The sequence below is a fragment of the Procambarus clarkii genome, chromosome 30, assembly GCF_040958095.1.
Source record: "Procambarus clarkii isolate CNS0578487 chromosome 30, FALCON_Pclarkii_2.0, whole genome shotgun sequence".
Lineage (NCBI taxonomy): Eukaryota > Metazoa > Arthropoda > Malacostraca > Decapoda > Cambaridae > Procambarus > Procambarus clarkii.
The window spans coordinates 1,943,139-1,970,636 of NC_091179.1; the positions used below are offsets into that span (position 1 = coordinate 1,943,139).

General features: G+C 40.5%; 1 protein-coding gene across 2 annotated transcripts in view; it reads right to left on the reverse strand.

Moving 5' to 3' along the window:
- The window catches only part of LOC123765533 (aminopeptidase N), a 126,719-nt gene that overhangs the window by 73,537 nt on the left and 25,684 nt on the right, over nt 1-27,498 (reverse strand). For both annotated transcript variants that reach the window (XR_011230015.1, XM_069333850.1), the window contains exons 4-7: nt 26,126-26,334; nt 20,281-20,436; nt 20,033-20,163; nt 16,332-16,509 (exon numbers count right to left, since the gene is read on the reverse strand). Coding sequence is in view for 1 of the 2 variants with exons in the window: in XM_069333850.1 (XP_069189951.1) it covers nt 16,332-16,509; nt 20,033-20,163; nt 20,281-20,436; nt 26,126-26,334 (674 nt within the window). In the remaining variant the exon portion in view is untranslated. The remainder of the gene's footprint in view (nt 1-16,331; nt 16,510-20,032; nt 20,164-20,280; nt 20,437-26,125; nt 26,335-27,498) is intronic.

Consider the following 27,498-nt stretch of genomic DNA (forward strand, 5'->3'; position numbering starts at 1 on the left):
TTCATGAAAACTTGGCTTATTAGGCAAATCGGGCCTTGCATAGTAGGCTCAGAAGTGAGTTCTGGCTACTAGGTACGACATATATATATATATATATATATATATATATATATATATATATATATATATATATATATATATATATATATATATATATATATATATATGTATATATATATATATATATATATATATATATATATATATATATATATGTATATATATATATATATATCTATATATATATATATATATATATATATATATATATATATATATATATATATAATGTCGTACCTAGTAGCCAGAACGCACTTTTCAGCCTACTATGCAAGGCCCGATTTGCCTAATAAGCCAAGTTTTCGTGAATTAATTGTTTTTCGACTGCCTAACCTACCTAACCTAACCTAACCTAAATTTTTCGGCTACCTAACCTATAAAGATAGGTTAGGTTAGGTAGGGTTGGTTAGGTTCGGTCATATATCTACGTTAATTTTAACTCCAATAAAAAAAAATTGACCTCATACATAATGAAATCTGTAGCTTTATCATTTCATAAGAAAAAAATTAGAGAAAATATATTAATTCAGGAAAACTTGGCTTATTAGGCAAATTGGGCCTTGCATAGTAGGCCGAGAAGTGCGTTCTGGCTACTAGGTACGACATATATATATATATATATATATATATATATATATATATATATATATATATATATATATATATATATATATATATAATTGAAAACTCACACCCCAGAATTGACTCGAACCCATACTGCCAGGAGCACACTGCTGGCGTACAGTATCCCTTAACTACTCGACCAGCACGACCGGACAAAAGAGGATGGTAGCCGAGGCTATTTCCATCCCCCTGCCGGCACTCGGTTGGTAATCTTGGGCATGGTTTTTATCAAAACAACTCATTCTTCGGTTCACACGTGAGGAACACAAATGCGAACAAGCCTGAATGGTCCCAAGGACTATATGCAACTGAAAACTCACATCCAAAAGTGACTCGAACCCATACTGCCAGGAGCACCCTGCTGGCGTACAGGATCCCTTAACCATTCGACCAACACGACTGGACAAAAGAGGATGGTATCCAAGGCTATTTCCATCCCCCCACCGGCACTAGGTTGGTTAATCAGTGGTTGATTGTGTTGATACTTTTAATACCCTTTTAATATACAGACAAAATATTTATGAAAATAATACTCATCTCTTCGTCATTTTCCGTTATTTGACCTGTATCGGTTTTTAATGGACCTATCCTTTCCCTAACCTTTGCTCGATATAACTGAAAAAAAATTAGGATTTGCCTTTGCTTGGCCTGCTATACGAACTTCATAGTTTCTTTTTGCTCTCCTTATCTCTTTTTTAACATTTCTAACCAGTTGTGCGAATTCTTGCTCTTAATTGACTTCCCCATTCTTAACCCTTTTGTACCAAGCTCTCTTTCTACCTATAAGGTTTTTCAGATCCTTTGTTATCCGTTTCGGGTCATTTCTATTTGATGTATTCAATTTGTAAGGTATACTACTTTCCTGTGCTTTGCTTAAAATATTTATAAATAAGTTATATTTTTAATCCAAATCGAAATCCTCCTTTACATCATACAATGCTGAGTTCACATCTTGCTCCAAGACCGGCCCACCCCTATGCCCAAGACTTTCCAATTTATTTGACCCAAACAATTTCTTAGATATTAAAATTAGCTTTACGAAAATCTGGAACTTTAACAGAATTTTCTCCTATGGATCTATTCCATTCTGTGCTAAATCTGATTTCTTTGTGATTACTGCTCCCTAGTACACTTCCAATTTCGATGTCATAAGAACATAAGAACATAAGAACAAAGGTAACTGCAGAAGGCCTATTGGCCCATACGAGGCAGCTCCTATTCTATAACCACCCAATCCCACTCATATACTTGTCCAACCCGTGCTTGAAACAATCGAGGGACCCCACCTCCACAATGTTACGCGGCAATTGGTTCCACAAATCAACAACCCTGTTACTGAACCAGTATTTACCCAAGTCTTTCCTAAATCTAAACTTATCCAATTTATATCCATTGTTTCGTGTTCTGTCCTGTGTTGATACTTTTAATACCCTATTAATATCCCCCCGGTTATGTCCATTCATCCACTTGTAAACCTCTATCATGTCACCCCTAACTCTTCGCCTTTCCAGTGAATGCAACTTAAGCTTTGTTAATCTTTCTTCATATGAAAGATTTCTAATTTGGGGAATTAACTTAGTCATCCTACGCTGGACACGTTCAAGTGAATTTATATCCATTCTATAATATGGCGACCAAAACTGAACTGCATAATCTAAATGGGGCCTAACTAGAGCAAGATATAGCTTGAGAACCACACCAGGTGTCTTGTTACTAACGCTGCGATTAATAAATCCAAGTGTCCGATTTGCCTTATTACGAACATTTATGCATTGATCCTTTTGTTTTAAATTCTTACTAATCATAACTCCCAGATCCCTTTCGCAATCCGACTTCGCAATCACAACACCATCTAGCTCGTATCTTGTAACTCTATCATCATTACCTAACCTCAGAACTTTACATTTATCAGCATTAAACTGCATCTGCCAATCCTTTGACCATTTCAAAACCCTATCTAGATCAACTTGAAGTGATAGTGAGTCCTCCTCCGAATTAATTTCCCTACCGATTTTCGTATCATCGGCAAATTTGCAAATGTTGCTACTCAAACCTGAATCTAAATCATTTATATATATTATAAACAACAGAGGTCCCAGGACAGAGCCTTGAGGCACTCCACTTACAACATTTTCCCACTCTGACTTGATTCCATTTATACTAACTCTCTGTTTCCTTTGGTATAGCCATGCCCTAATCCAGCTTAATATAGCACCCCCAATACCATGAGACTCTATTTTTTTAATCAGTCTTTCATGTGGCACTGTATCAAAAGCTTTGCTAAAGTCAAGGTATACAACATCGCAATCCTTACCACTATCAACTGCCTCAACAATGCTAGAATAAAAAGATAACAAATTTGTTAAACATGAACGGCCATTTATAAAACCATGTTGCGACTCAATTATTAATTTATGTTTTTCAAGATGAAGACGAATTTTATTTGCTATTATAGATTCGAGTAACTTTCCCACAATAGACGTTAGGCTAATTGGTCGATAGTTAGACGCAAGTGATCTATCTCCTTTCTTAAAAACTGGTATCACATTAGCAACTTTCCAAAACTCTGGCACTCTGCCTGACTCTATTGATTTATTAAATATGGTTGACAGTGGGTCACAAAGCTCCTCTTTGCATTCTTTAAGCACCCTAGCAAACACTTCATCCGGCCCTGGGGATTTGTTTGGTTTGAGTTTTACTATTTGTTTAAGAACATCCTCCCTGGTAACTGCTAAACTCGTCAACCTGTCCTCGTCCCCACCCACATAGACTTGTTCGGCTGAAGGCATATTGTTAAGTTCCTCTTGAGTAAATACAGATACAAAATATTTATTAAAAATACTACTCATCTCTTCATCACTATCTGTTATTTGACCTGTCTCAGTTTTTAATGGACCTATCCTTTCCCTAGTCTTAGTACGATATAACTGAAAAAACCCTTTAGGATTTGTCTTTGCTTGCCCTGCTATGCGAACTTCATAGTTTCTTTTTGCTTTCCTTATCTCTTTTTTAACATTTCTAACCAGTTGTACGAATTCCTGTTCTAAAGTGACCTCCCCATTTTTAATCCTTTTGTACCAAGCTCTCTTTTTACCTATAAGGTTCTTCAAATTCTTTGTTATCCACTTTGGGTCATTAGTATACGATCTATTCAATTTGTATGGTATACTACGTTCCTGTGCTTTGTTTAGAATATTCTTAAATAAGTTATATATTGAATCCACATCGAAATCCCCATTTAAGTCACCTATCGCTGGGTTCATGTCTCGCTCCAAGACCGGCCCACACCCCATACCCAAGCCATTCCAATCAATTTGACCCAAAAAATTTCTTAGGCTATTAAAATCAGCTTTTCGAAAATCTGGCACTTTAACAGAATTTTCTCCTACTGGTCTATTCCATTCTATGCTAAATCTGATTTCTTTGTGATCACTGCTCCCTAGCTCACTCCCTATTTCGATGTCATTAATTTGCGTTTCCCTGTTAGTTAACACTAAATCTAAAATATTATTTTCCCGTGTTGGTTCCTTAATGTGTTGCGTAAGAAAGCAATCGTCAATTAATTCTAGAAAATCTTCTGCTTCACTATTCCCTGTTTTGTTCAACCAGTTTATTCCGCTAAAATTAAAGTCACCCATGACATAAATACTGTTAGATCTAGATGCTCTAGATATTTCATCCCATAGATGCTTTGCTTCCATTCTGTCTAAATTTGGTGGCCTATATATTACTCCTATTATAATATTATTAGCTTTTTCGTTTAATTCAATCCAAATAGTTTCTGTGTGTGGCTCTGTTTTGATTCCCTCTTTGAGACTACATTTCAAATTGTCCCTAACATATATGGCTACTCCACCTCCTCGTCTAATATATCTATCTGTGTGAAATAGTTTAAATCCATATATTTGATATTCAGCTAATAGTTCTCTATTTTCTACATTCATCCACGTTTCGGTAAGTGCAATAATATCTATTTTTTCTGTGCAGACAAGAGCATTTAATTCGTTAATTTTATTTCTTAGACTTCTACTGTTAGTGTAATATACCCTAAGTGAATTGTTATTTTGCGGACCTTCTCTTTCCCTGATCGTTTTGCCAATTCCTTTCTCCCACAAACACATACTTTTATTACCTCCTTCCTCCAAATCAATTCCCTTACCTCTAACTACTAACAGTTTAAACCCAAACAAACACCTCTAACCACTTCTTCTAGCGAGTTCGCAACAGCAACAACCCCAGCTCTCGATAGATGCACCCCATCACGAGCTTACATTTCATTTCTTCCATAGAAGTGTTCCCAGTTGTCTATGAAAGATATTGCATTTGATTTGCAATATCTTTCCAGCCGGCAATTGACACCAAGTGCCCTCGATATCCATTCATTTCCCACTCCCTTTCTTGGAAGAATGCCACATATGATCGGGATTCCTCCCTTGCTCCTAACTAACTCTATGGCTGTTTTATACCTCTGAATCAGTTCCTCACTCCTGACTCGACCAACATCATTTCCTCCCACGCTAATGCAAATAATGGGATTGTTCCCATTACCAGCCATAATATCATTCATGTTGTTTATAATATCACCAATGCCAGCTCCGGGATAGCAAACCCTTAACCTGTTCCCCCTATCTCTAGCACAAAACGTTCTATCCAAATACCTTATCTGGGAATCTCCCACAACTAATGTTTGCTTAGGTACTTCCTTTACTTTCTGAGGGGCCTGCGCTTCCTTTCTCTTCGTTGCTTTCCCTTTTGCGCGATCCACAGTCTCTCCACAGCACTCGTCCTCCAAGACGTCAAATGAATTTGAAGTTGCTATGGCGTTTGAAGGCGGCTTTATCAAAGTCTTCTTAAGGCCCCTGTCTTTCGCAACTCTCCAAGACGAGGTCCCTTTACTGCTGGTCTCCTCCTTCGTTACTTCTCGTAGTTTTTTAAGCTGACGCACCTCCTCCCGCAGAGAGTCCAACTCTGTCCTCAGGGCTCCCACTAGAGTCACCAGGTCCTTCACTACAACTTCCATATTGCTATAACAACACTCAGGAGCTCCGGTTAACACAACCTCTCACTGTGACTTCACCTGACCGACTGTGAAGTCGGTCAGGTGAAGTCTGTGAAAACATTAATCTGTGTTTCCCTGTTAGTTAACACTAAATCTAAAATATTATTTTCCCTCGATGGTTCCTTAATGTGTTGCATAAGAAAGCAATCCTCAATTAATTCTATTAAATCTTCTGCTTCGTTATTCCCTATTCTGTTAATCCAGTTTATTCCACTAAAATTAAAGTCACCCATGACACAAATACTTTTTGACCTAGATGCTCTAGATATTTCATCTTATAGATGCTTTGCTTCCATTCTGTCTTAATTTGGTGGCCTATATATAACTCCTGTTAAATGATTATTTGCTTTTTCATTTAATTCTATCCAAATAGTTCTGTGGGTGTGTGTGGCTCAGTTTTGATTCCCTCTTTGAGGTTACATTTCAAATTGTCCCTAACATATATGGTTACTCCCCCTCCTCGTCTAATATATCTATGTGAAATAGTTTAAATCCATTTATCTGATATTTAGCTATAGTTCTCTATTTTATACATTCATCCACGTTTCGGTAAGTGCAATAATATCTATTTTTTCTGTAGAGACAAGAGCATTTAATTCGTTTATTTTGTTTTATAGACTTCTACTGTTAGTGTAAGTGTATTGTATATATACCCTAAGTGTATTGTTATTTTGAGGCCCTTCTCCTTCCCTGATCATTTTGCCAATTTCTTTCTCCCTCAAACACATACTTTTATTACCTCCTTCCTCCATATCAATTCCCATACCACTATCTACTAACAGTTTAAACCTAAACAAACACCTCCAACCACTGGTTCCAACGAGTTCGCAACAACAACCCCAGCCCTTGATAGATGCACCCCATCCCGAGCATACATTTCATTTCTTCTATAGAAGTGTTCCCAGTTATCTATGAAAGATATTGCATTTGATCTGCAATATCTTTCCAGCCGGCGTTTGACACCAAGTGCCCTCGACAACCATACATTTCCAACTCCCTTTCTTGGAAGAATGCCACACATGATCGGGATTCCTCCTTTGGTCCTAACTAATTCTATGGCTGTTTTATACCTCTGAATCAGTTCTTCACTCCTAACTGGACCTACATCATTTCCTCCTGCACTAATACAAATAATGGGATTGTTCCCATTTCCAGCCATAATATCATTCATGTTGTTTATAATATAAGAACATAAGAATGAAGGTAACTGCAGAAGGCCTATTGGCCCATACGAGGCAGCTCCTATCTATAACCACCCAATCCCACTCATATACTTGTCCATCCCGCGCTTGAAACAATCGAGGGTCCCCACCTCCACCACGTTACGTGGCAATTGGTTCCACAAATCAACAACCCTGTTACTGAACCAGTATTTACCCAAGTCTTTCCTAAATCTAAACTTATCCAATTTATACCCATTGTTTCGTGTTCTCTCTTGTGTTGATATTTTTAATACCCTATTAATACCCTCCCTGTTATGTCCATTCATCCACTTGTAAACCTCTATCATGTCACCCCTAACTCTTCACCTTTCCAGTGAATGTAACTTAAGCTTTGTTAATCTTTCTTCATATGAAAGATTTCTAATTTGGGGAATTAACTTAGTCATCCAACGTTGGACACATTCAAGTGAATTTATATCCATTCTATAATACGGCGACCAAAACTGAACTGCATAATCTAAATGGGGCCTAACCAGAGCAAGATATAGCTTAAGAACCACACCAGGAGTCTTGTTACTAACGCTTCGATTAATAAATCCCAGTGTCCTATTCGCCTTATTACGAACATTAATGCACTGATCCTTTTGTTTTAAATTCTTACTAATCATAACTCCCAGATCCCTTTCGCAATCCGACTTCGCAATCTCAACACCATCTAGTTCGTATCTTGTAACTCTATCATCATTACCTAGCCTCAGAACTTTACATTTATCAGCATTAAACTGCATTTGCCAATCCTTTAACCATTTCAAAACCCTATCTAGATCAACTTGAAGTGATAGTGAGTCCTCCTCCGAATTAATTTCCCTACCGATTTTCGTATCATCGGCAAATTTGCAAATGTTGCTACTCAAACCTGAATCTAAATCATTTATATATATCATAAACAACACAGGTCCCAGGACAGAGCCCTGAGGTACTCCACTAACAACATTATCCCACTCTGACTTAACCCCATTTATACTAACTCTCTGTTTCCTTTGGAATAGCCATGCCTTAATCCAACTTAATATAGCACCCCCAATACCATGAGCTTCTATTTTTTTAATTAGTCTTTCATGTGGCACTGTATCAAAAGCTTTGCTAAAGTCAAGGTACACAACATCACAATCCTTACCACTATCAACTGCCTCAACTATGCTGGAATAAAAAGTTAGCAAATTTGTTAAACATGAACGGCCATTTGTAAAACCATGTTGCGACTCATTTATTAATTTATGTTTTTCAAGATGGAGACGAATTGTTTTTGCAATTATTGATTCAAGTAACTTTCCCACAATAGACGTTAGGCTAATTGGCCGATAGTTTGACGCAAGTGATTATCTCCTTTCTTAAAAATTGGTACCACATTAGCTACCTTCCATGACTCTGGCACTCTGCCTGACTCTATTGATTTATTAAATATGGGAGACAGTGGCTCGGAATGCTCCTCTTTGCATTCTTTAAGCACCCTGGCAAACACTTCATCCGGCCCTGGGGATTTGTTTGGTTTTAGTTTTTCTAATTGTTTAATTACATCCTCCCTGGTAACTGCTAAACTAGTCAACCTGTCCTCATCCCCACCCACATAGACTTGTTCGGCTGAAGGCATATTGTTAAGTTCTTCTTTAGTAAATACAGATATAAAATATTAGTTAAATATACTACTCGTCTCCTTGTCATTATCCGTTATTTGACCTGTCTCAGATTTTAATGGACCTATCCTTTCCCTAGTCTTCGTTCGATATAACTGAAAAAAACCTTTAGGATTTGACTTTGCTTGCTCTGCTATGCGAACTTCATAGTTTCTTTTTGCTTTCCTAATCTCTTTTTTAACATTTCTAACCTGTTGTATGAATTCCTGTTCTAAACTGACTTCCCCATTCTTAATCCTTTTGTACCAAGCTCTCTTTTTACCTATAAGGTTCTTTAAATTATTTGTTATCCACTTTGGGTCATTAGTATTCGATCTATTCAATTTGTATGGTATACTACGTTCCTGTGCTTTGTTTAGAATATTCTTAAATAAGTTATATATTAAATCCACATCGAAATCCCCTTTTACGTCACCTATCGCTGGGTTCATGTCTCGCTCCAAGACCAGCCCACACCCCATACCCAAGACTTTCCAATCTATTTGACCCAAAAAATTTCTTAGGCTATTAAAATCAGCTTTTCGAAAATCTGGCACTTTAACAGAATTTTCTCCTACAGGTCTATTCCATTCTATGCTAAATCTGATTACTTTGTGATCACTGTTCCCTAGCTCACTCCCTATTTCGATGTCATTAATTTGTGTTTCCCTGTCAGTTAACACTAAATCTAAAATATTATTTTCCCGCGTTGGTTCCTTAATGTGTTGCATAAGAAAGCAATCGTCAATTAATTCTAGAAAATCTTCTGCTTCACTATTCCCTGTTTTGTTCACCCAGTTTATTCCACTAAAATTAAAGTCACCCATGGCATAAATACTGTTAGATCTAGATGCTCTAGATATTTCATCCCATAGATGCTTTGCTTCCATATCACCAATTCCAGCTCCCGAATAGCAAACCTTTAACCTGTTCCCCCTATCTCTAGCACAAAACGTTCTGTCTAAGTACCTCACCTGGGAATCTCCCACAACCAAAATTCGCTTAGGTGCCTCCTTTACTTTCTAAGCACTTTGAGGGGCCTGCGCTTCGTTGCTCTTCGTTGATTTCTCTTTCGAGTAAACTGCAGGCTCTCCACAGCACTTTTCCAGCACGGCAAATGAATTTGAAGTCCTTAGGGCGTCTGAAGGCGGCCTTGTCAAGGTCTTCTTAATAAGACCCCCTGTTCTTTACGACTTTCCACGACGAGGTCTTTTTAATATTGGTCTCCTTCGTTTCTTCTCGATGTTGTTTCAGCTGTCGTACCTCCTCCCATAGCGAATCCATCTCTGCTCTTAGAGCTCCAACTAGGTTCATCAGTTCCTTCACCACACCTTCCATTATTGCAATGATAATATTTCTAAAATCGGAGCTCTAGCTAACACACCCTCTCACTGTGAGAGTGTTAAGAACAAGAATTCGTTCAACTGGTTAAAAATATTAAAAAAGAGATAATGAGGTCAAAAAGAAACTATGAAGTTTGCATAGCAGGGCAAGCAAAGACAAATCCTAAAGTTGTTTTTTAGTTATATTGAACAAAGATTAGAGAAAGGATAGGTCCATTAAAAACTGAAACTGGTCAGATAAATGATAATGACGAAGAGATGTGTAATATTTTAAGTAAATATTTTATCTCTAATCAACCACTTTAATTTCCGCATAATGTGGTGGAGGTGGAGTGCCTTGATTGTTTCAAGCGTGAGTTGGACATTTATATGAGTGGGATTGGGTGGTTATAAATAAGAGCTTCCTCGTATCGGCCAATAAGGCTTCTGCAGTTACCTTTATTCTTATGTTCTGTTCTTATGATAGTCCTTTCTTTATCCTTAGGACCATCACTATTCTGATTCAAAGTTACTGATTCACCTTCAGCCTTTATTTCAGCTTCATCTACTGATTCAGTTTCAATTTGAACTTCAGCCTGATTCAGTTTCAATTCAGCTTCAACCTTAGGTTCACTTTGGAGGCATAATAATACAATAGCCTCATGTATTAACTTTTCTGAATCCATAGATGCATGGATAAATGTTCAGAAAACTGTTCAGTTTCTGTTAATGTAATGTTGGGTGAATCTGTGTTGGATGAGGATGCAAATTCCATAATTACGTTTGTGAAAGAATCTGACTCAATTAGAGGAGAATCCTCGTATTGCCTAGCTCATTTATTTCATCTGATGAGCGGGTTGCTTGAGCTGGTTCAAGCAGGGTTTTATAGCATTCCAACTTGACATGAACATCTTCTTCAAAATCAGTCAAGTCAGAGAGGATTTGCTTCCTCTTGTCAGTTTCAATTTTACTGACAAGGATCTTGTTTCTGTAAGACTTGTTCATTCTCTTCACTTGGACAAATTTGGTCTCTAAGACTTGTAATTTAATTTTCAGCTGATTATGGTCAACTGGAGACTTTCGTGAAAGTTTTTCATATTGGTCAAGTAAGTCTACCACTTGACCTTGGAATGAGATTAGAGAACGGTTTGTGCTCTCTAGGTTAGCCATAGTGACTACTTGGTTAAGCCTTACAAGGTTTATGTGGCTGTGATTAGCAGCTATGATACTTGCTCATATATACGTGGCGCCAGTGCGGTTATTAATAGCCTAATATTCAATTCCTTAGGCTATGTTAATCCTATCTCAAAGTAGGGGTTAGCTTACCTACCTAATAGTAAATAGCTAATATTTGAGTAGTACTTTGGTGTCTATACAGGAATTCCTAGGCGGCTTAGCTCATCATAATCAGCGTTGGATGGGTAGTGACACTTCAGTAACACTCAAAAGGTACACAGTAATATAATAAGATGTGTAACACAATTGTGTAAAATTATGATAAGTCCTACCCTGACTTGAGTTTGCACAAAAATAAATGTTGACTAGGCTGTACTGCCTGGTACAATACTAGTCTACTAGTAATCCTACCTATCTAGGCTGGCTAGTAATAATGAGTCAGGCTAGAGTTGTACACTACTAAGTACAATTCCAGTCTAAGAATTCTATTCTATATAGGTTGAAATATACTATAATACTACTGGTGTGCAAATTCAAGATAGTGCTATGTTTTTTTTCTAATTTTGATTTATATAAAGTATATACAAGTGATTATATATGACAAGTATCCTACTACTACGAATGATTATATGCGTGGCAGGTATTCTACTGCCGTAATTCTATAAGAGTGGCAGGTATACTGCCGTGAATTCTATGCTTATGTCCTAGCACCTGATAATACTACTTAATTAAAGAGTATAATGATATCAGGGATGATAAGTAATTAATGAATTGTAGATAGCCTAACTTCTGGCTATATTCTACTAATTATACTAGTTATGAAATATAATCTGAATTTACACTAGTTCTTAGTTATAGTCTAGTTGACTAGACTATCTAGGATCGAAGGACCAGATAATTATGTAGGAAAATCTGGCTCTAGTTTAATACTAATAAAATGTATAATTCTATAAATGCAAAACAATAATTAATTCTAAGATAGCTTGAAGGACCTGAATTCTATTTTAAATGAGAGAACCAGTGGCTTATGGATCTCTATCATTAAATGCAATAAATTCTACTATTCTATTGTGCAATGAACCGTATATTCTATACATTCTAGAACCATCTTCCCATGAAACATTTTTTTTTTGGGGGGAGGGGGTCTTCTATGAGGTTAGTCTACGTGATGCATATATAATAATTGTATACATGATAAGGATGATAATATGCACACATACAGATTATATTGATTAGTGAATTGTAATGCAAAAACACTACATCACGCTAAAGATTAAATAATATGAAATCAATATGCAATATAGTATGCATTGACTCTCACAACTGAGAACTATCTACAATAAGAACTAATTAAATCTCAGCTATGACAGAGGAACGTAGTTGGAGTCTAATCTCTACAAGAGTCTGGAATCAGCTCTGAGATAGTGATCCTTGGAACACATAAGCATATGAACAGTCTTGCGCCTCCTCAGTTGTGTTACTCCTTGCTGCAATAATTAACTTCCATAATTTCCACCCCAGATTAATAATTACACACATAAATGCAATATCTAAATAATTGGAGGGGAGGAAACAGCACTTACATGGGGTTTATAGTTTTGCCTGCAGCGTCACGACAGGGCACCTACATGAATATTATCGATGAGCTCACAATAATATTACAAGAGGGAATAATGCATGCCGATACTGGTGTCCGTGCACTGGAGAGCTGGGTCCTCAATCTGAAGCCCGATGATGTACGGATGCTTGCAGGATTGTCTGATATAGAATGACAGCTTCGAAACACCTTGCTGCCAGTGGATCTAATATGGCAAGAGTCCCCCCTTCCCTCTCGGGGGATGCGCATGGTAGGGGCCTGGTAGCCTGGTGGATAGCGTGGGGGGCTCGTAATTCTGCGGCGCGGGTTCGATTCCTGCACCAGGCAGAAACAAATGGACAAAGTTTCTTTCACCCTGAATGCCCCTGTTACCTAGCAGTAAATAGGTACCTGGGAATTAGTCAGCTGTCACGGGCTGCTTCCTGGGGTATGTGTGTGTGTGGTCTGGGAAAAAAAGTAGTTAGTGAACAGTTGAGAGGCGGGCCGAAAGAGCAAAGCTCAACCCCCGCAAGCACAACTAGGTGAATACATGCGCGATAACTCCCCGTAGGGAGCCCGAGCATAAATGCTTTTCATTAATCAAAGTTAAATAGGGAAGGAAGTGTTTATGACGACTGATGATATTATAATTAAATACATTATGTGGTAATATTTGATTCTCGTAGTGCAGGTCAGTTAATGCAGACTGCATAATAAAACGAAAATCTTTGGAGGTGAAAATTATTTTAGATTATGATATTATTTACTAGAACAGCTATCTACCTGGGTAAAGGAATTCAAGTAAACTGTTGAATACTAAATAAAGGAAACCTATTAGTAAATAATTATCCTTGATAAAGGAAAGTAAATGGTTGAACTTCTATTAGATCTACAGATATGTGGAAATTTATTCTCTGTGGGTGGCTGACGCAACACGGCCACAATTCTAGGAAAATTACATGATGATCCACATCCAAATGCAATGAATTCTGGGATACTAAATTACAGATTAGTAGTGTTAGTTAATTATGACACTTAGTACAGGAAATACATCCCATTGTACTAAGGATTAGTAAATGAGTATTAAATGATTATGAAGCCTAATACAGGAAATACATCCTATTGTATTAGGGATGAGAATAATTGTTGGAAATTTCCAACAACTACACCTTCCATATTGCTATGGTAATATTACTACAATCGGAGCTCCAGCTAACACACCCTCTCACTGTGACTGCCTGTGCCTGACTGAAGCCCCTGCATAATCCCCCTCCTCGTCTAATATATCTATCTGTGTGAAATAGTTAAATCCGTTTATTTGATATTCAGTTAATAATTATCTGTTTTGTATATTCATTCATGTTTCAGTAAGTGCAAAGATATCTATTGTTTCTGGGCAAACAAGAGCATTTAAGTTGTTTATTTTATTTCTTAGACTCCTACTGTTCGTGTAATATATATCCTAAGTGTATTGTTATTTTGAGGTCCATTTTCTTCCCCTTCCCTGTTCATTTTGCCATTTCCCCCCCACCAACATATACTTTTATTGTCTCTTTCTCCATATCAATTCCATACCACTATCTACTAACAGTTTATACCCAAACAAACCCCTCCAACCACAAGTTCAAACGAGTTGGCAGCAGCAACAACCCTAGCCCTGGATAAATGGAACCCATCCCGTCATACATGTCATTCCTTCCATAGAAGTGTTCCCAGTTATCAGAGAATGATATTGCATTTGATTTACAATATTTGTTCAGTCGGTAATTGACACCAAGTGTCATCAACAACCAGAGCCCTCACCAGAGCCCTCTGGCGGGCTCTGGTGCCCGCCAGAGGGAGTGTTTCATACCTTAAGTGAAGCTGCATCCTGATTAGTAGGCGGCAGACGTGCGCGTTCTCCCCGGGCAGAGGGAGGACAACCCCACCTTGCTAAGCACGCACCTTTTACTCCATCCACTAGATTTGGGCTTCTATCTACATATTGGCTGTATATCAGGACTGGACCAGTTTTCCATTCCGCCCTTCGGCCACCCAAGAAACTTAGACTTGCTTCATCTACCACCCACAGAAGCCATAGCTCAAGGTGAACGTCTGTCACTTGTGCCTATTTTCTCTCTCACACGTGGGTCACCGCCATAACCCATGGGGTGACCACCTTAACAATATTTTCCTTAGTGTGTCGCATGTATTGATATGGTATATAATATAGTTTTTATGGTGGCACTATTGACACCCATGGTGCAGGGGGTGAAATACCATTCTGTTTAGCTCAGGGGTTTCGGGTGTGAGTACCAGTGGTCAGCATTACACTACTCTAGAGTGGTTTTCGGAAGTGTAGAATTGATCACTCTATCTTCTGGTTCAAAATTAGTCCATAAACCGTCGTTGTAAGTACAAAATGGAGCTAGAAGCATCGAATAAGAGTTTATCGAACCAAGAGATCGGAAGTAAAAAAAAGTTTAGTAATCACTGGTCTAAAAGAACCAAGATGGCAATCATAATTTATTCTAAGAAACTGCTGTGTATCTATAAGTTTGAGGGCAGACGAGTTAAGGTGTGTCTGGTGCGGCTGAGTGCATGTAACAGAAGAATGGGGTTTTGACTAAGATTGTTGGCATTCTCACTCAGGTATTATTGCTTGACAAAACAGAGGGTGAGAGGAATGCTGTAGTACATTTAACTTGATTTTTACGGCGGTTTTACCAGGTGTGTTACTAAACTTTTTTTAATCCGTATTTGTTTTAGGCAATATTTGTATTCTTCCTTAATATCAATTAATCCTCCCTATCCAATTACTTCTTCCATGTTACACTGGTTGGCAGCTAATGTGAGATTATGTAAATAATCAGCCTCGTGCTTTAACTGACTGTTCGTTGATGCTACAAAAGAAATTTAAAGTAAAATAGCATCAGTAAGGGAATGCATAACCTTATAGATATAAATGAGCAACTAAAATAATTTGTGAAATCGATAAGGTTATTTTAGATAGTCTCCCCTTTATTTATCACTGGGGAGGGTACCAGCTTATTTATTGTCAAAGATTATGTTTTAAAGTGTGGAAGACGACTGTTGAGTCGTGTGCGATGTCAGGTTCAGATGATTGAATTCAACAGGATAAGGCTGTCAATAATTGCTCAACTTAACAAATAAGTTTAAGCATTCATCATATCAATTGATGTGTTGACAAAGTTGACCCCTGTAACCACTTGAGTCTATAATCCCCGTGAACGATGAATAGAAATGTTGTGAGGACGAGGATGGACCCTATGAGATGATGTATGTGTAATTAAGTCTTCATAGCGATTTCAGTTTGTGATAATATTGTTATATTTGCCTTATTACTGTTTGTTCATAATTACTAATTACTCTTTCCTGACATTGTTGATTCACCGTTGGTGAACAATTTACATTTAACGGCTATATCATCAAGAGGATCATATAATACTTCTCGTATATGAGAGTTAGTGAGTTAGTATATGCTTGTACTGTGCCTTCTCTACATATGTATAAACCTTTGCTAACAGGTTCTCAGATTAAAACCACTTATTAAATCAAGCATCCGAAATAAACAGTCAAAATTCATGAACTTGATATGGTACGTAATTATAGAAGCTCTCAATTAATCCTTGTGGCATTGAATTGCATATCTTCAAAAACTAAAATAATCGTTCTGACCTGTAGGTTATGAGCCCCCAGTTCTCCATAGCGCCGCCTGAGTAGTCAGGAATTGCAATCATGTCTTGTTTGGGGAGAGGGAATGGGATGTTGAAGTAGTCCTCGTAGAAGGTGAGAACTTCTGGGCCGGTATTGATGGCGTAGTCTGCCTGCTGTATGGCATCTTCACGAACCCAGACTGTAAATGACAACGTAAATATATTGATAAGTGAGAAAGGATCCAAGACAGCATCAACTCACCAAACATCCGACTGCTAATTCATGCATCCCTTTACTATAATAAATTTGTAGAATTTGAAACGTTAAGGTAATCTTGAATTACTAATCCGGTTAATTTATCCAAAGCAGCAGTTCCCTCTACTAAGACCATGCTTGATTGCAGATAGACTTTCCAACAGGGTAACTACCTGAAGCACTCTTGATAATCTACTGCCAAATGGTTAAGGAACCATAAAATTAGTGTTCTTGATTAGACGCCACATGTGGGAAAACTTACCGGTGGGAAATCTATTTATTTTATTTATTTTTATTTATTGTTCATTAAATAAATTATATTTAATTTATTTATTCATTCAAAAGCGTACTGAACAGCTTTAATGTTTATCCCATAGACAAACTTCCCTTCACAGTCTTGGGTTATCTTCTTCTTGAGGTTATCTTGAGATGATTTCGGGGCTTTTAGTGTCCCCGCGGCCCAGTCCTCGACCAGGCCTCCACCCCCAGGAAGCAGCCCGTGACAGCTGACTAACACCCAGGTACCTATTTTATTGCTAGGTAACAGGGGCATAGGGTGAAAGAAACTCTGCCCATTGTTTCTCGCCGGCGCCTGGGATCGAACCCAGGATCACAAGTCCAGTGTGCTGTCCGCTCGGCCGACCGGCTCCCGGTCTAAGGATAATCAAAATCTTTAAAAGGTTTCCAACAGTCCCTTTGTAACAGTCGTTATATGATTATATTTGGTTATACCGTAATTAAACGGTTAACTTATAATTAATTTCACTAAACCATTATTAAACGGTAAATGGGTTAAATGTATATAAATGGTTAGTATAAATAAGATATAGCCAGCTTATACGACTTGAAGGCTTCGATAGTCATAGGAATCAGGTATTGTATATGCTGGTGGCCACTGCTGGGTTAATGGCATCGTCTCTGGTAACGCCACCTCAACATGAATGAAAATTTCTCACTTCTAGTGAGTCCCGACTCCAGCCCGTCGAAACGTTACAATGTAGCCGAGCACAATTTTATTATTATTATATATTGAACAACTCAGTCAAGTTGAGTTATTTTGTAGATTCACCCCTTAGGGAAAGTCATTTCTTATGACCGCCTAAACCTTTTGTCATACTAAAATTGACAAATTAAGTTAAGGAATTGACGGATAATTTAGGCACTTCCCTGTAGTTGTCGTCATCGAAGACGTCCGTTTCCATAGGTATTCACTTCAAGTACCAGCGGCACGCTCTGTGTATCACGATCAGGAATTCCAGTACTCGCTCACTATCTATCTAAAATGGCCGACTTCCCTCCCGGTCCTGTTCAGGTGATGCGTCCCTCGAAGGTTTTAGTGGATTCCGGGAGGTGTTTTATGTAATAAATTTTGTTACTGATAATTCCGTTTAGCTTATGGAAGTGTTATTTACTAGTTTCAGTCATCCAACTGTGGGGTTTAATATTAAATTGAGTAAATACGTTTTGGAACGAGATGTTGCGACGAGAAAATTAGTAATCTCGTTTTCTAGATCAAATTTGTCACGAACCCTATCTCCTTGATGACTGATTAAATTATTTTCTTTATATTGTAATTGATACAAAACTACAGCATTTTATTTTCTTCTTGTTGCATTAAACAATTTATGGGTAATGTGGAGGTTTTTTCCCACATCACAATATCCACACCTCAGTAAAAACATCAGAAGAAAGTTATACAGCATCAGGCCTGTTGTCAAATGTTAGGTATGTACTATGACTATTTATGGTATAACCTAAGATAGTAGTTAACAATCAGCTCACGAATTTTGAAGGAGCTGGAGAAGTTGTTCACGAAGGAAGTATTATGTTCCCACCGCTAAGACACAAACCATCACACTACTAAGACACAAACCACCACACCACTAAGACACAAACCATCACACTACTAAGACACAAACCACCACACCACTAAGACACAAACCACCACACCACTAAGACACAAACCACCACACCAATAAGACACAAACCACCACACCACTAAGACACAAACCACCACACCACTAAGGCACAAACCACCACACCACTAAGACACAAACCACCACACCACTAAGACACAAACCACCACACCACTAAGACACAAACCACCACACCAATAAGACACAAACCACCACACACCACTAAGACAAACCACCCCACCACTAAGACACAAACCACCACACCACTAAGACACAAACCACCACACCACTAAGACACAAACCACCACACCACTAAGACACAAACCATCACTCCGCTAAGACACAAACCACCCCACCACTAAGACATAAACCACCACACCACTAAAACACAAACCACCACACCACTAAGACACAAACCACCACACCACTAAGACACAAACCACCACACCACTAAAACACAAACCACCACACTACTAAGACACAAACCACCACACTACTAAGACACAAACCACCACACTACTAAGACACAAACCACCACACCATTAAGACACAAACCACCACACCACTAAGACACAAACCACCACACCACTAAGACACAAACCACCACACCACTAAGACAAAAACTACCACACCACTAAGACACAAACTTACACAAGGATACCGGTAGCCTCATCTCATAACCAAACAAGGATCTTGCAAAAATGAATTCAAGAGAACGTAATTATTTTCGTTTAGAGCTTTTCATGCAAATGATACTGATTCAAAGCTTCCGTTTGCTTCGTAACAATATGTGAAATATGTGGTTTTTATATTTTCTTATATATAAAATATTTTACACGAATATTTTGATCGTTAGGTCAGTCGTATTAAAGCCTCTGAGAGAACGTGAGGTCTGGCCTTATCTTCCTCTAAAGAGAACGTGAGGTCTGGCCTTATCTTCCTCTGAAGAGAACGTGAGGTCTGGCCTTATCTTCCTCTAAAGAGAACGTGAGGTCTGGCCTTATCTTCCTCTGAAGAGAACGTGAGGTCTGGCTTTATCTTCCCCTGAAGAGAACGTATGGTGGGCATTACCTACCTATGAAGAGAACGTGAGGGTTGGCATTACCTACCTCAGAATTGAACGTGATGGTGGGCATTACCTCCCTCTGAAGAGATAGTGAGGTCTGGCATTACCTACCTCAGAATTGAACGTGATGGTGGGCATTACCTGCCTCTGAAGAGAATGTGTGGGTTGGCATTATCTACCTCTGAAGAGAGCGTGAAGGTTGGCATTACCTACCTCTGAAGAGAACGTGAAGGTTAGCATTACCTACCTCTGAAGAGAACGTGAAGGTCAGCATTACCTACCTCTGAAGAGAACGTGAAGGTCAGCATTACCTACCTCTGAAGAGAACGTGAAGGTCAGCATTACCTACCTCTGAAGAGAACGTGAAGGTCAGCATTACCTACCTCTGAAGAGAACGTGAAGGTCAGCATTACCTACCTCTGAAGAGAACGTGAAGGTCAGCATTACCTACCTCTGAAGAGAACGTGAAGGTTAGCATTACCTACCTCTGAAGAGAACGTGATCATTGGCATTAGAGTCAACGTGGCCGAAGTCGGAGACGACGAAGGCGACGAGGTAGGTGGACATTGGCACGCTGGTGTTGAAGTGGTCCCACTCCCACCCCTCCTGACCCTCGCTGTTCAAGTAGGTCAGTTGTTAGTATATTTACTCACAAATTCCTTTATTTCAAACAATAGCAATAGTTATTCAGTAAAGTTTTAAACTATAATTTAGTTTTTTTTTATTTTCTTACACAGGGAAGGTTTCATATTTCGGCATGTTTGATATTGAGGACATAGAAGCCTCTCTGGCGAGGAAGATCTCAAAGGAAGCTTTCATGGCGGGTTCGTCGAAACACGGAAAGGCTCTCCTGGCGTCCGTCGACTCGAACTGAGTCGACGCCATAAACCTGCAGTGAACAAGAACAGTTGTTTACTTCCAGATTAGTTACCTGATACTTCGTCAAGACCTGAAAATAAGTGAATACAAATTCAATTGGATAACGTTAATAAATGATCGGAGTAAACGAGAGCGTTTACTGGATAATGTACCACTTGGACTAATCACCAACTTGGCCGGACTCCAGATTGTTGGACTTTTCAGAATGTCATGGTACATGGGTTGAGGCACGCGTCTGACGTGACCCAAGTCACCACTTCGATACTTGTACCCTGTTACAAATAATTGTTGTTATGGTTAACCTCCTGTAGAGGCACTGTTGGCCGACCCGAGGCCGTGTCTTTCATCTCCTACGTGGAAGCGCGTCTCTCACCTCATGAGTGGAAGCATGTGTCTCACCTCATGAGTGGAAGCATGTGTCTCACCTGAGTGGAAGCATGTGTCTAACCTCCTGAGAGGAAGCATGTGTCTAACCTCCTGAGTGGAAGCATGTGTCTAACCTCCTGAGTGGAAGCATGTGTCTAACCTCCTGAGTTGAAGCATGTGTCTCACCTCCTGAGTGGACGCGTGTCTTTCATCTTCTACGTGGAAGCATGTGTCTCACCTCCTGAGTGGAAGCATGTGTCTCACCTCATGAGTGGAAGCGTGTCTCTCACCTCCTGAGTGGAAGCATGTGTCTCACCTCCTGAGTGGAAGCATGTGTCTAACCTCCTGAGTGAGGCATGTGTCTCACCTGACAAAGTGTTCCTCATTACAGTGATGGGAGTGGAAGATTACATACACCACACAAACAGCTGAATTAGGTATCCGTATATGTAAATATTCAACATGTCATTGGTATTTAATTGTTTACATTTGTATACAGCTCTCAAGCATATCTGAAATAGATTTATTCGCCAAAGTTAATTGCGAGACTCCAGAGAGTTTGGGACATAAATAGAAGCTGATAAGTAAACGGGAGGAGAGACGGTGTGGCCAGTGTGTTGTATAAAGAGTACTTTGCAGAAGATCTACTTCTCTATTGAGTCCCATCTACTCCGGGTAGATGGGACTTGATACCCTGGGAAGGCAGCCCATCTAGAGGAAGGAAAATCCTGATTTTAAACCTCTGCTGCCTTGCGGCCATACCCCGTTTTTGAGAAAGGCTTCAGGAATCAACCTCGAAGAAAAATCCGGAGTTGGAGTCCCTAAGGTAGTTCGTTGTTGACTTCGACCTCGTTCTGGCAGCTCCTGCGACGGTGCTGGAACCATGTGTATTGACATTTGCCTTTCCATTGGATAATTTCAGCAACGTAGAGAAGGGGGGATCTGCTGCATGGGTAACAGCTTCTCCTCCATATCTACCTACTCAGGTTTTGGACCCTGGAGAGAACACTCCCGCTTCACCTCATAGCGTCGAACCAAAACGGGAAGCGACAGTCTACCGGTTTTAAGTCTTCTGCACGAATGGCGAAGTGTGCGATGCCAGGGGTTGCTTCCGACGGTGGGAGGGGTCATCGCACCCCACTGGGCAGCTACCGCCCGTCTCAAGCTGAGCAAACCCCAGCCAATAAGGTGTTGCCTCGCCACGATCCGTTAACCTCACTGGGTGCGTGGGGTTTAGAGTAAAAACTGACAAGGGGCCAGACAACTTTGCACCAAGCAATACCAAACCTAAAAAGAAAATATCAACTGCTCTAAAGCTGGGTACATAGGAACGGCAGGACACTGACACCAGGTTTCTCTGACGACCTGCAAGAAATCAACGACGCCGGAAAAGCAGCAATCATCGATAGGGAGCTGAGCAAACTGCAGATGGATATTGTTACTCTCCAAGAGACCAGGCTTCCAGGATCAGGATCTGTGAGAGAGAGTGCCTTCTCTTTCTTCTGGTAAGGATCTCCTCCAGATGAGACCAGAGAACATGGTTTTGGATTTGCCGTCAGGAATGCAGTTGGGACACATAATGCCACCGATGGGGGAAACCGAATGAATTCTGTCTCAGTAACTGCTCTCCCAAATTGGACCAGTCAATGTAATTAGTGCATATGCACCAACCCTGACTTCTCCAGCAGAGGCAAAGGAAAAATTCTACGATGACCTCAACAGTGTCATAGCGAGAATCCCTGTAAAGGAGCCACTGTTCATCCTCGGCGACTTCAGTGCCAGAGTGTGTGCCGATCACAACTTTTGACCCACGTGTCTGGGTCAATTCGGCATAGGGAGGATGAATTAGAACGGGTAACGTCTGCTAGAACTCTGCTGCCTTCATGGTCTCTGTGTCACCAACACGTTCTTCGGCACAAAGCCTCAGCACCGAGTCTCTTGGAGACACCCCAGATCCAAACACTGGCACCAGCTTGACCCGATTCTTACCAGGCATGCAAGTCTACCCAGCGTCAAGATTACGCGTAGCTACCAGAGTGCTGTCTGTGAGACCGACCACTCCTTGGTATGTAGCAGGGTCAAGATGCAAACAAAGAAGATTCATCATTCGAAAAAGAAGGGCAGACCTCGCATTGACACCACCAAGACCCGCAACCAGGACAAGGTGGAAGATTTTGCACGTGTGCTCAATGATACTCTCCCTTGTCCAGCTTGGGTCATCGCCTGTTCAAGATGGGAGAACTTCAGAGACGATGTGTTCAACGCTGCCATGTCCACCTTTGGCAAGAAGACCAGCAGATCGGCAGACTAGTTCAAGGCTCACTCGGAAGAGATAACACCTGTCATCGAAGAGAAGAGAAAAGCCTTAGCAGCCTACAAAGCCTGGCCAAATCAGCGCAACTTACAGATCCTTTGCGCCGTCTGCTGCAAAGTGCAGCAGAGCGCCAGGCGATGTGCCAACAACTATTGGCTCCAGCTCTGCTCCCAGATACAGACTGCAGCGGATACAGGCAATGTAAGGGGAATGTATAGCGACACCAAGCAGGCCCTCGGCCTAATCCAGAAGAAGACCGCTCCTCTGAAATCTGCCACAGGCGAGGTGATTCAGGACCAAACACTGCAGCTGAAGTGCTGGGTCGAGCACTACTCTGAGCTATACGCCAGGGAGAATGAAGACACCGAAGACGCACTGAGCGCCATTGAGTGCCCACCTGTGTTAATGGAGCTCGACAACGAATCTACCCTCGAAGAACTTAGCGAGGCCCTAGAGTTCCTTGCTTCTGGCAAAGCTCCTGGAAAAGACGGCATTCCTGCTGAGACCTTGAAGTGCTGCAGAGGTAGCCTGCTCACGGAGCTGCATGAAATTCTCTGCCTCTGCTGGGAAGAAGTAGAGGTGCCACAGGACATGAGGGACGCCAACATCGTCACGCTGTATAAGAATAAAGGTGACAGGGGCGACTGCAACAATTACCATGGAATCTCCCTCCTCAGTATTGTCAGAAAGCTGTTTGCTCGAGTCACATTGAAGAGGCTCCAAGTACTTGCAGAGAGAGTCTATCCTGAATCACAATGCGGATTCAGAGCTAACAGGTCCACCATCGACATGGTCTTTTCCCTCAGACAACTGCAGGAGAAATGCAGGGAACAGAAGCAGCCACTCTTCGTAGCCTTCCTAGATCTGACGAAGGCCTTCGACCTCGTCAGCAGGGATGGCCTGTTCAAGATCCTTCCCAAGATCGGATGCCCACGCAGGCTCCTCAGCATCATCAGATTTTTCCATGAGAACATGAAGGGCACTGTGGTCTTTGATGGCCTAACATTAGACGCCTCTGAAATCCGAAGTGGAGTAAAGCAGGGCTGCGTCCTGGCTCCAACCCTATTCGGGATTTTCTTCACAGTTATGCTGCGGCACGCCTTCGGATCTGAAACAGAAGGCATCTACCTCTGGACCAGGTCGGATGGAAAGCTTTTTAACCTCGCCAGGCTGAGAGCCAAGACAAAGGTTCGGCTAAGGTGTCTGTGCGACTTCCTTTTTGCCGACGACGCAGCTGTCACTGCCCACTCAGCCAAAGACCTCCAATGGCTCATGACCCGCTTCAGCGAGGCCTGTAAAGCTTTCGAACTCACCATAATCCTGAATAAAACGCAGATCATGGGTTAAGGAGTGGACTCCCCACCTGACATCGGCATCTCCGATTCCAAACTAGAAGTCGTTCACGACTTCGTGTACCTGGGCTCCACAATCTCTGACTCCCTCTCTCTTGATACTGAGCTAAACAAACACATCGGTAAGGCATCTACTACCATGTTCAGACTGACAAAGAGAGTGTGGGCCAACAATAGGCTGATTGAGTATACAAAGATTGAGGTTTACAGAGCCTGTGTCCTGAGCACTCGCCTTTATGGCAGTGAGTCTTGGACACTCAACGCACGTCAAGGAAAGACACCTGAATGCCTACCACATGGCGCTGCCTTCACCACATCTTGGACATCACCTGGCAGGACAAGGTGACAAACAATAACGTCCTGGGGAGAGCTAGAATCACCAGCATGTACGCAATGCTGAAACAGAGATGAATGCGTTGGCTCGGGCACGTTGTGCGAATAGGCGATGGCAGGATCCCCAAGGATCTCCTGTATGGAGAGCTGACGCAGGGAAAGCGTCCAACAGGCAAGCCCCAACAACGGTAAAAAGACGTATGCAAGAGGGACCTGAAAGCCATGGACGTCGATCTTGCTACGTGGGAAACACTGGCTGCAGACCGTTCAGCCTGGGGGCAGTCTGTTCAAAGAGGTCTCTCCAAGTTCGCGGAGTCACTTGCCAAGAAATCGGAGGCAAAGAGACAGAGAAGGATGGGACTTCGTTTGTGCTCAGTTTGGGATGGACTGCCATTCTCGGAATGGCCTCATCAGTCACACCAGACGCTGCACCAGGATTGACAAGTAGGGCGCAACTCCATAGTCTCCCGAGACTGAAGGATACCTACTAATTTGCAGAAAAAGTGTTTACCCAATTAACTGCTAACTCCAGTAGAACGCGGTACTTGTAAAATTATTTTTATTCATGTGGGTTATTGCTTTGTTATTAGCTATTGGAACTTTGAAAGGTTATGTTCTAATGAAAACCAGTTTGTTAAGGTGGGTTATATACTTGTGGAACGCAGGTGAGTATTGGTTTTAGAGGTTGCTGCTGCCGACACACAGCCGTGAGTAGGCCCATGGAGGTGAGTCGGTGAGTAAGGATGTATCTCCAACACCTACCATGGGGAAACACACAAGTTGTCGTGCATTTATTCACTTAAGAAGAGTTTCACTGAGTTCTCCGGTGAAGTATTTTCCTCTGCAAATATTTCAGCATTGTTCTTGATGTATAAAGTGACCTATGTAGTGTAAAATATCTCAACTGCTTCCATATATTTCCACCTTTTTCCGTCCAGGCTGAATAATTACTGGTGATAAGTTGTGATTTGCTGTAATATTATATGTGTCTTGCTACCATTCTTTCGTGGTGCCTGGATTGGGGAGGGGGTGAAAGGGGTGTCTTTATCACAGTTATTGGTTAACCCAGTTCTTGTAATATTATCATATTTATTTTGTGTAAAATATTGTTTAGTTTCATAGTGTACTCTTAATAGCTTTTTATATCTTTTATCACTCTGCCTGTAGAAAGCAGGACTCATAGGGTGCCAATAATTTCTTGAGCTATAGGCCCGTATCGGGACCAGACCTGAAAGAGATATTCTGACATACACGAACTATTACAAACTTGTAATAGTTTGAATTATTAATTTAGGGTTTAATTATAATTTGTACAAACTATCACTAAAATTTACCTTGTGTTGCCGTCTTGGTCCTTGTAGGTAGACCTGTAGAAGCCTCTGAGCTCATCATTGAGGTAGCCGAGGAACTGCATGGAGAGGATGTAGTTCCTGCCCACCTCCAGCTCCTCCCCCAGCACCCCGGTGTAGAACTGGCGGTCGTTGTCGTAGAGGTTCTGCTGCACTTCTATGCCAGTGCCATTCACGTCGTCGGATGGCACCACCTGTTGGAGATCAGTGGTCATTAGTACCACCCATGGGAGATCAACATTAATCAACACCACCTGTGGGAGATCAACATTAATCAACACCACCTGTGGGAGATCATCATTCATCAACACCACTTGTAGGAGATCAACATTAATCAACACCACCTGTGGGAGATCATCATTCATCAACACCACTTGTAGGAGATCAACATTCATCAACACCACCCATGGGAGATCATCATTCATCAGCACCACCTGTGGGAGATCATCATTCATCAACACCACCTGTGGGAGATCAACATTCATCAGCACCACCTGTGGGAGATCATCATTCATCAACACCACCTGTGGGAGATCATCATTCATCAACACCACCTGTGGGAGATCAACATTCATCAGCACCACCTGTGGGAGATCATCATTCATCAACACCACCTGTGGGAGATCATCATTCATCAACACCACCTGTGGGAGATCAATGATCATCAGCACCACCTGTGGGAGATCAACGATCATCAACACCACCTGTGGGAGATCAATGATCATCAACACCACCTGTGGGAGATCAATGATCATAAGCACCACCTGTGGGAGATCAACAATCATCAGCACCACCTGTGGGAGATCAATGATCATCACCACCACCTGTGGGAGTGGTGGTGATGATAGTTGATCATCACCCCAGTTGGCCTATAAGACCATAAAATCATTGCCCGAAACGCTATGCGTACTAGTGGCTTTAGGTATTTATGTACAAGCTCTATCTATAAATCAATCAGAATGTTTCTAACTGCATCTATGTATGTACTTTTCCTAAATGAAATATTATTATTATTATTATTATTATTATTATTATTATTATTATTATTATTATTATTATTATTATTATTATTATAATTCTCCGTGGAAGGCTGCGTGAAGCTAAGTATAAAGTCTAGCTTTCAACCTTGGACAAACAAATATACAATCAGATAGATACTCTCTCTTATAGAGAGATTATTATTACAATACAAATAAAATTCAGTATAATAAAAAACTTTTATTCATAAATGCTCTGTCTGATGTATAGTTGGGTTAGTTATATCCATTTATAGTTGGGTTAGTTTATACAGGTTTACAGTTAATTATTTACCAATGAGAGTTTTAAAAACAGTATAACATGAATGTTTGATGATGAAA